This window comes from Metopolophium dirhodum, chromosome 2 (assembly GCF_019925205.1).
Source record: "Metopolophium dirhodum isolate CAU chromosome 2, ASM1992520v1, whole genome shotgun sequence".
Lineage (NCBI taxonomy): Eukaryota > Metazoa > Arthropoda > Insecta > Hemiptera > Aphididae > Metopolophium > Metopolophium dirhodum.
In genome coordinates, this window is record NC_083561.1 from 299,838 (window position 1) to 310,647 (window position 10,810).

The 10,810-nt window shown below is 29.1% G+C and overlaps 1 protein-coding gene across 1 annotated transcript; it reads left to right on the forward strand.

Annotated features, from left to right (window-relative positions):
* The first annotated feature begins 4,001 nt into the window (after positions 1–4,001).
* LOC132939428 (thioredoxin-2-like) lies at positions 4,002–7,601 on the forward strand. Its single transcript, XM_061006586.1, has 4 exons — positions 4,002–4,197; positions 6,702–6,806; positions 7,243–7,368; positions 7,441–7,601. Exons 1-4 carry the CDS (start codon positions 4,174–4,176, stop codon positions 7,501–7,503), a joined length of 318 nt encoding a protein of 105 aa, XP_060862569.1. The 5' UTR covers positions 4,002–4,173; the 3' UTR covers positions 7,504–7,601.
* Positions 7,602–10,810: the final 3,209 nt, after the last annotated feature.

The following is a 10,810-nucleotide window of genomic DNA, read 5'->3' on the forward strand; positions in this document are numbered from 1 at the left end:
CTCAAAATCCCAACCATTCATACACTTGCTGCTCACTATTATAATTAATCATTCCACAAAAACACTTTCAATCACTCAAATCCTTAGGTTAGGTTACTCAAATCCTTTAATATCGCGCGAGTAATACACTAATATAATATTAATTATTATATAGTAGAAAAAAAGGTTATCCGGATGAAGGATATAATAACTGAAGATCTGGGAACAAGTGACCAACTACGAGACTTCTCCAATTACTGAATTACCGAATATTTCAGGAGGCACTTAAAAATGTTTTAAAAACGAATAAAAAATATATTTAGATCCAACTTCAATTCGTGTAGTAGTAATCAGTGACAAACTGTCAAAATCAAATTTGTACGATCTCAAAACTAAAAAATAAAACTTGCAGATGTCTAGTATTATTGCACTAAAATAAAAACAAGACATTTCCATTAATATGATATTATTATCTCTATATTTAACAGTCAGATTTGTCTGGGTGCTGCACCAAACAACGCAGTTTTTTCTTAATAATGTGCAATCTCCCAGGTCTTTATAATTTGATTTTCGGATGCAACAGCTGCTGTAATTGCGTAGTTCGTCGGTCGGACGCTGACAAAATATGTATAAATACCAAACATGTATTAGAATGGTATAAATATATAAATATAACATATAACTTATACGAGTTAATGCGTAAATGTGTGATACTGTGGTCGCCAATCGATCCGCGATTATGTTGTACATGATATTTTATTATGCGTGTTTCGTATGAGTCAAGTCCACGGACCACGATACACGCAAGGTCTCGCTAGTTTCAAGGTCGTGAATGGAGTATTATTATTATTATTATTATTATTATTTCAAAACCTAATAATTGGTAACATAATATTATAGTATTACGATCTTTGTTTGTCCTCTATAGAATCAAAAACTACTGGACCATCTTCAATAAAAGTTACATCAATAGATTCTTTAAGAGTTGGAGGGTGTTATAGCTCATTTATTCAACCCCTATTGTAGGTAGTAATAAGAAGGTTAACACGTTTGTTTTGGCCCACAAAAATTGAGTACTTTTTTAAAATTTAAATGTTACTATTGGTTATTTATTATATAATTACCATTATAATTAGTATAAACATAATATGGCATATAAAAATGGTTACAAATATTATATTTAAAATAAAAAAACATACTTATAAACACAATTACAATGATTACCTATTTTTAATTTTTATGACAAATATTTTTCATAATCGAATAATTGTTTTGCTATAGTATATAGGGATTAGGGTTGTCGTTGGTTAAAGAAAATTTTTTGTAAAAAAATTCGCTTAGTTTAGCCGTCCACCTACAATCTACATGCGTTATTCATATGGTATTTTTTTTTTAAATTTAACAAAATAATATTTAGTTATTTGTTTGTTTTTCAAATGTACAACAAAAGATAATGTCCGGACATTTGTAGCTCATAGACTCATAAGTAAACTAGGTATTTAACCAATTTTGACGAACGTTTCGGAGATTGTTCTAATAGACATATCAGGAAAGTTTGGAGTGTAGTTTGAATCACATTAAAAAATATACAATTCAATTCCAACATACAATCCACCACGGGGAATCGCCCATGGCCATATCGGTTAAATTATATCACAAAGCGAGTTAGTCCTATTTTCCGTGAACTGAGTTACTGAGGTACTTACACTCAAACTGGGCTAAAACCATTAGTATAAGATCTATGGCTAAAATCAAGACGTGACTGTATCGTGACTGATCATTGATATAGCATCGTATTTTATATACTATTTTGTTGTCAAACCGTGAATTCGGGTTGTATGGCTAAACTCAGCTAGAGCTATATAGTAATATACTAATATATAAATATATTCCTATAGAGAAATTAATAATAGTGCATTTTTTGTTATTTTTTCAATGAAATTCTCCAATAAATAAATACCTACTCCAACATAGAATAAACATAATAGAAAATAATAGAACTGATTATATGAAAATATAGAAACCAAAATGTACCTATCTATTATAATATATTTATAGTTATATTATGTTTAATATTTACTAACGTGGGGAAATTTAGTTATCGCTGTCCACCAAACAAATAAATTTTCGCTGGGCTGCGAACTCGGTCGGGGCCCCTCTGTTTTCTTCGAAATTTTTTTTAGAGTCTCGTATGTTATCTATTTGCTCGACGTCTTCCTGGTTTATATAGAGAATCTGCAAAGTATTTATCGAAGTACTTAACCGTACGTAATTTTCTTTGATATGCCTAATAAATAACCCCGGAAAATTAGTCCCCGAAAAAATAACACCGTGAAAAAATAACCTATTATAACTATAATAAAAACGATTTGTACCTAGTACCCATACCTAATAATAAATTTGTAATAAAATGTCAATAATTTATAAATAAAAACATATAATAATTTTTCAGTCACGGGAAATTTGTTTTTAAATGTCAATAATACATTTTCGAAAATGCACAATAAATAGGTTTGTTATGAAATTTCAATAACGATGTGTAAAACAATTTTTTTTATATCATATTAAGTTCAAATTTTGACAAAATTGATCAAATTTAAAATTTAATTATTATTTTGTAGTTTATATTTATAAAATGTTCAACTTTTATAGCTAAGGATAGAAAATTTAAAACAAGGCTCCACGTAAATAGGTTATATATAAATTACTTTATTCACTGCAATAATATCATCAAATATACTTGGTAATAATGTAATATCATAGGCTGACTGACCGTTTTCGCTCAGAATCGTTTTCCTTATCCAATGCTATTATATCATTGAATTCAAATTTAACACCATCCATTAAAGTGACCCACTTGTAACCTACTGTACAGCAGAGCGACATCCTAACTTATGAGTAATCTTATATTACATTATCAAATCTTAGATTTAAAAAAAAAAAATTTTTATGAATTCTCAACTCAAAATAATTTGCTAATTTTTGTGATTTTTCCGTATTTTGTCAAAATTTGAACTTTAAATGCTTATAAATAAAAACTGTGACTAAGGATTTTTAATTTTTTTTCATCTGCCTTTGAAACAATAACCTAGGAGCCTTCTATTAAATTTTTTACTCAACAGATAAAATTTTATTGATATTTATAGAAAAAAAAAGAAAACTGACCTTGTCCGTAAACAGCTCAAAGAGAGTCAAAATATTTTCAAAATTGTATGGTGTATAGAAAATGCTAATATAAACATTCAGTCAACATTTCATGTCCCTACGGTCATTTGTTTTAGAGTTACACCAAAAACCAAAATCGATTTTCTCAAAAACAGATTTTGCGTAAAAATTCCCGTTTTTCCTTAATTTTTCTTTTGTTTTTCACATCGCTTTTGAAAACTACTGGGAAATTAAAATTTTGACCTCCCCCCCCCCCCCAAAGTACCAACTAGATTCACTTTCCTATCAGAAAAGTTACTGTTGAAGAAAATCCAAGCACTTTTACTGTCCTAAAAGGTGATGACAAACACAAAAATAAAAAAAACACACACATCATTGTAAAATCAATACATTCATCGCTTCGCTCAGAATCTAAAATAAGTTTAGGTAGGTACCTAAATATTATAGGTATTATACCTGGGCACCTGACTACGTAATAAGTTTCATGAAAAGTTTGAAAACAATAAGTTGGTATTGTTTCGTCATGTTAATAATAATAATTTATTATAAAATTATTATAGTTGACCGTGTGGCAGTGTGGTAATAGGTAACTATATAGTCTATAAATTATAAATTAGTTATTCAGTATTCCAAGTATTGTAATTTATAATTTATGATTATTACAATTTATATTGCAATAGTAGATAAAGGTGCCGGAATGGCGAATACCAATTTCCGTGAATCGTGTGATCCAAGTGTTGCGGACGAACGATACCCCCAGGAAAGTCTAAACGGAATGAAAACAAAACGTGCGTGGCGGTCGTGGCTGCACTGCTGATCGGCGCGGTCGCCATTGTTCCGCGCGTACACCGCCCGCCGATCAACGGCCGCCGTCGCGACGACGTCGAACGGTTGGAATCGACCGACGCGGCGACGCCAAACACTTGGTTTGATTACTTGAACAGCGAACGCTTCGTCAGACGTGTCGTCCGTTGCCGCACTGTCCGCACGCAGTACTCACGCCGCCTAATCAACTACTCATCAACCAAAATGGTTCAACTCGTCACCGACGCCGTGAGTATAAAGCTTGGAACTTGTAATATTTTCGTTGGTACGAATGTTCTCGTTTGTAGTTATTTCGGAGGAGCTTTCGACCCGCCTAATAATAATAACAATATTATTTTATCGCATTTATTAGATTGTACGCTTTTTACGACGATCTTCGTGATATTTTGTGTTTTCCGTAAAAATTATTGCGCGAGACGTACGGAACGCGTTTTCGTTTTGCGCACGTCGACAAGGTCGTCGTCGTCGTCGTTTTTATTGCTTTTATATTACTATTACTATAATAATAATAACGTGTGAACTGTGCGAGGCGACCGCCCGCCGCCGCTGTGAGGACCTCACTGGGTGAGGTGAAGGGCTTTATTTAATTTGTCCTCGACCGCCAACAGTGATGATTGAAGTTTTTAATTTGGAGATCTGTCCGCGCGCGCGCGCGTGTGTGTGTGTGTGTGTGTGAATAATATAATATATATGAAACACATATTATTGGGTCGTATCTGTTGGGTTTATATTATGTGGTCGTGGCCTGTGTTGTGTGTGTGCGCGTCAATATTGACTATTTAGCGGACATGTTCTCTTATCTATGGTTTCCCGGTGCAGCCGTCGGATAAATAAATTGATAAACCCATCGGTTGCCGACTTGCCCGCGCGACACTAAAACAAAAATAATATTGTGTCTGCGCAATAATTTAAAACGAATATTGCTCGTTTCGCACTAAAATCGCGACTGTAATAATAGTCTGTTGTATGCCATGCGTCACATCGACAAATTTTAATTTTTGAATCATCCAATCGGTATGCGACCTGTATGTGTTCCTAGAAAGTTGAAAGGTCGTCACGATGACGTAAAACACTGTAAATCTACCTATAGACATTATAATAGTACTATGTAGTATAATATTATGTCGAGTTTATGTAATATGGGTACACCTACATAACTGCTTTAGACAAAAACTGCCTAGGGTACCTAAGCTTGATAATTTATTCTATTCAACACTAGCCCCGCCTCGAGTTTTAACCACAAATATAATTTAGTAATTGATTGAAAATTTGATCATCATCGTAGTTATATTGTGTGCAGTAATGGGCCTAGTGAATCGTTAATTAATTTTTATAAGGCATATAGAGCATTAATACAATTTTAATCTTAAATGTGGTCCACAACACATTTATAATCATGTTGGTTGCATTGTAATTAAATTGAAAATAACAATATTACATTTGAAAACTAATAAACATTTACCTAAGTACCTAATAATAATTATATATGACATACCTAATCCTAATGGCCATTTTAAAACATATTTAGTTTAAGCCTTTATTTTATTAACTGTTTTTATATAGTGGCTGAGAAATAATTGTTTTAACCCTGTTTCAATAAAATTAAAGTTCTTTTACTTTATTTTAGAAGCCACAAGGATACAACAAAACAACTTGTTTAAACAAATAGTTTAGTTATATATTCAATCATAAATTAGGATAAGTATTGGCAAACTTGTTCCTTCTCCGGTCCTCGATACCACGAAAAAAAAAGTCAATCGTGAATTAAATGTTCTAATAGGTGCATACTATTTGATTGGTCCCATTAGTGTATAACTGACATATTTTTTAATTATATCAATGCATTTACTTAAGATGTTAAAATAGATGATTATGTTTGATAAAACTAATTTATTTATGTTTTTGTTGAGTTTTTATTATTTATTATTTTTATTATCATTGCATTAGTATTTTCACAATCAAAATAACTGCTTGATAGGTATAATATATTAATTTTATATCTAATAATTAGTAGGTATTATTGTATTCAGTATTGAAAGAAATGTTTGTATAGGTGTTTGGAAAAAACTTTATTGTTGCATGTATTTAAATTTTAAACTGAATATTACAAGATATGTCTAATTTTTCAACAATTTATTATTTGGACATATTTATTTATATTTCAAAATAATATTCAAGTGATTCCATTCATAGCAACGTAATCTAATACTTCAGCATTAAACCTGAGTTTATTGATGTGATTAAGTCATTTGATTGTTAGACAAAAAAAAAAGTTCTTGAAAATGTATTAGCGCTTATACTAGTGTAAATTTAATTTTCTATGTATTGTATAAGTGTATGTTTATTATGACATAATTGTCATTCTGTTAACCTTGTTTGATATATATTATATCACATTTAAATTTGTTTAAAAAATTTTAATTAATAATAGGTTCTGTTTTATTTAAAATATACTATACAATATAGGTAATATCTACTTGAAGTACTTCCGTTCAGATAGGTGTTATCTTGTATTTTATAGATAAATATTAATAATTTATTTATCTATAACTATATTATGAAATTTATCACAAAAACATACTAAATAGTTATAAATTATTATTAAATTTAATCCATTTAATGAGCTTTTAAATAATTAATACATGTCAACAGCTATTAATATTTTGTAAATTATATTCACTTTTTTTTTGTTATAAAAAATTATATATTTTATAATATTTTGTATTTTGCAGGCCGATCTGGCAACTAAATTGACTGATGCCAAAGAAAAACTAGTCATCATTGACTTTTTTGCCAAATGGTGTGGTCCTTGCAAGTTAATGGCTCCATTCATTGAAGTAATTATTAAGTTTCTTTATAATAATAATAATAATACAAATATTAGTAAAATGACATTTGAATTATAAATTACATTATACATAAATTAACATCAATAATATTTAGCATTTATTAGATATTTTTAACTAATTCCTATTAGTATGGCTATTTAAAAAAAAAGTATTATCTATTGAATTTCTTACAGTGATCAATAATTTATTTGTACACAAATTCATTATATTATTCTTTTTAATAGTGATTTTTTTTAAATACAAAAATATTTATTTCATACTTTTGATACTGCTAAATATAAAATGAATACATTCCTGAAATTTAACATTTATTCAGAATATTTCAATGTATAAAAATCAAAATGTTGACTATTAGCTAATTAGTTAAAGGAAAAATTAAAACAAACAAACTAGATAATGAAAAATATAATATTTTTATTTTTAGGAACTGGCCAATGAGTACCCTGATGTAGTCATGTTAAAAGTTGATGTTGATGAATGTGAAGAAGCGGCTATTGAGTATAACATACAATCAATGCCCACATTCGTCTTCCTAAAATCAAAAAAAGAAGTAAAATTAATTAATATAATGTAAATATTCAAATTTGTATCATTCTACTTTAAATGTTATTTGATTTTTTAGGTTGTTCGGTTTTCTGGTGCTAACAAAGATAAATTAAAGGATAATTTATTGAAACACAAATAATAATATCAAAATTGGCTTCAACCATAGTGTCTTAATGGACCTGCATATATTCAATGAATTTTTTTTTATAATTAAACAAAAATAGATTTTATACGTCATTGATTGTATTTGTTTAAAATTATTACCTACAAAAAAGTATAAATATATATTTAAAAAAAAAAAATACTATATAAAAATCATCATGTTATAATTTATTTATAACCAAGCTATGCAATTGAAACCGAAATGTATACTTACATGTTACGTACTTACTTAGAAATAAATTAAAATGCACATTGAAATTGCTAACAACTAAATTCAAGTTTTGTTTTTGTTTGAAGCTGTGTTGAGTTTTATTAAATTGTCATGTGACATAGTCTATTAATAAAAGAGCCATGCCTATAACAATTCCCGAGTATTTCAGGTATAAACATTTTTAATTAATATAATTAGTAATTACTATATTATTATTTATTCATTTTCTGATGAATAAACTAAATACATTTCTTACGTTTTGTTTCCATACAAGATTCTTGCTCTCGTAAAGACATTACTCGTTAGTCATTCAATTTGACTGGCTCTCACATTCTCTGCCACACTGTGAGTAATAGATTTTGAGCAGGGTGATTTATTGGTCTTAGAATGTTTTTTTTTGTGTTGTCACCTGTTGGAGCTGTGGATGCATCAATATTCAACTTTGAGGAGGGTGGATTCTGGTAGCAAATAGGATCTGAAATTTTATCTGTTTAAAAACGGAAAAAATAATTATTTAAAAAATTTAAAAATGAATAATTGTAGACTGCATTTTTACAAAATATTTATAATTTCATTTTCTAGATAAGATTTTGGCTATTTTTATGCTATTAATAGATATTTCAAATTTTTAGTTTTTATTCAATTTATGATTGATAATATATTGTTTGTGAATAAAAAAGCTTGACAATTAATAAATTACTTATACAAGGTTCCTCATTCGTTGCTACCAGGTCGTATACATATATAATAAATGACATTGATTAATTCAATTTAAATAATATGTTTAATGGTTTAATCAATATAATACATACAATATACTTAGGTAGGCAGTTGGTATATAAATAGTGTTAAACACATACCTACACACGGGCGTTCTTGTGTCCTTCAAAATTTTTATTAATATGTTACGTATGAGTATAGACTAGAATATTCTATGGTATGAGTTTCAACGATATATTCGAAACCGAACGCTCCCTCTCCACCACAAACGACTCAAAGTCCAGTCTTTAGGCCTGCGGGTTGGGGCGAATTGCATGAATATTGAATTACGAGTGTACAAATGTAATATAATATACATAGGTAATAATATGTAAGTATCTACATAATTCTGAAATCTCCAACTCGTGCGCACGCCTACGAAGTATATGTTTCATAATATAATAAGTAATTAGTTTTTCTATTATTATCTAATATTATACACAGGCTATGTTGAATTCATTTTTGTCAAAAACATGGTATATAATATATATTATACTATTATAATAATTTAACGTATATCATTGTTATTGACTTATAATTCAATATCGACATACCTACCTGGCTACCTATCGTAGGTAATAGGTATATAGTTATCGCTTGTCAATATAATAATGTACATACCTACTACAAAATGTCTGTGTCTGTGTGTGTGTACATTATATAAATGACTTTTCGGAGTGATAAATAATTTAATAATTTTTCATTCAATCAACATTAAACATTCATGTTTGAATTTAAAATTAAATTCAATATTTTTTTTATTATTCATAGGTAGGTGGTACCTACTATTATATTATAACTTTTAAGTTATAACTATTATAAACCTTTAATATAAATATACAAAATGTATTGTAAGGTGCAGCGCACCTATAAAGTATAATATTATGTTAAAATAAGAATTGAATATTTTCCATTATGACGTGTCTTGAACCTTCTATAGTTATATAGTACAGGTTGAATTAATTTTGCCAAAAATATTATAATATTTTACTATATTATACTAGCTGACACAGTGACACGGCAATACATTGCTATTACTAGGTTTTTGTGTTTTTTTCAACTCCTTTTGGGAGTAACATATAATTTTAATTTATAGTCATCCCGACCGGCGTTGTCCGTGAGATTAGCTTGTGAGTATACGAGCAGTATAAATAGGAAATTTATCTGCGGTAGATCGCGGACCCCGCGTGGTGCATACGTAAGTGTATAATTTAACTATATAAAGTATCAACAAAATACAAAAAAATGGTCCACCGAAATCGTGGCTCGAACTCTATACTTCCTGTACTAAAATGCACAGGCTTATCGCATTAATAATAATAATTATTATTAAAAATCAATAATAACCATTTATTAACAAAAATTTCCATCGTAAAACTCAAAATCACTGTTTGAGAACCTCCCCAGGTTGGACCTCTTATTAACCTTTTTTATCGTGACAATATGTTGTAGCCTATCTTCTTCCCCAAGGTCTAGTCTATCTCTATACCAAATTTCATCGCAATTGGATTATAAACGATTTACTGTTTAGAAATGCATAAAGGACATAGGTAGAAACAAACATTTTTTATCTTTTATATATGTCGTTGGCCGTATGGAAAATTAGTCTTTTTGCGAAAATACTAGGCTCTTTCCTATGGGGTAGCCTGTTTGCAAACTACTTATTATTTTTCCAAACGGCCTGCTGTTTTCAGGCTTATTGCATACGGACCAACAGCATTTAGGCCTTTAAGAACTGCAATCATTATAATATGATAACAACCATTTTACTTAGTTTAAATATCAAGTTTAGTTTATTTTAAAGTTGTATGTGACATGTAAACTGAATTATTTTTGAAGGGTAATTCGTATTGTAATTTGATTAATAAAAAAATGTTATTTCCCAATTTTAAAAATGTCTTTAAACCTGTAGATTAATTTGTATGGTTCAATTTGGCATGCAACAAACATCAGACCACAAAGAATTCTATAAAAAAATATAATATTATTTATCAATAGACCTTATACTGAGTATGGACATCTAGAGTCTAGATAATAGATATAGCACACTGGCACAGCTAGTTACCCTGGAAGAGTTAATGTTTATTCACGTAAGCCTGTTTTTTATTTCACGTCTTCGTTTCACCACGCCCAGGTTAAGATGTACCTATTTTGCCTATATAATACGCCGGGTAACACCGTAACTCGTAAGTTTGTACCAAGCATTTAAAATAATATTATATTATTTATTAAGTATTTATATTTATATTTAATATACACTTATCTGTATTTACACAAACTTTTAGCGTAGTCTATACTATATACCCTAGATGTA

Bases quoted from the DNA above. Each gene is read 5' to 3' on its own strand.
- LOC132939428 (XM_061006586.1), top strand. From the start codon at position 4,174: ATGGTTCAACTCGTCACCGACGCC. The intron at 4,198-6,701 runs GTGAGTATAAAG...TGTATTTTGCAG, and splicing joins TTCAACTCGTCACCGACGCC to GCCGATCTGGCAACTAAATT. The intron at 7,369-7,440 runs GTAAAATTAATT...TTGATTTTTTAG, and splicing joins TCCTAAAATCAAAAAAAGAA to GTTGTTCGGTTTTCTGGTGC.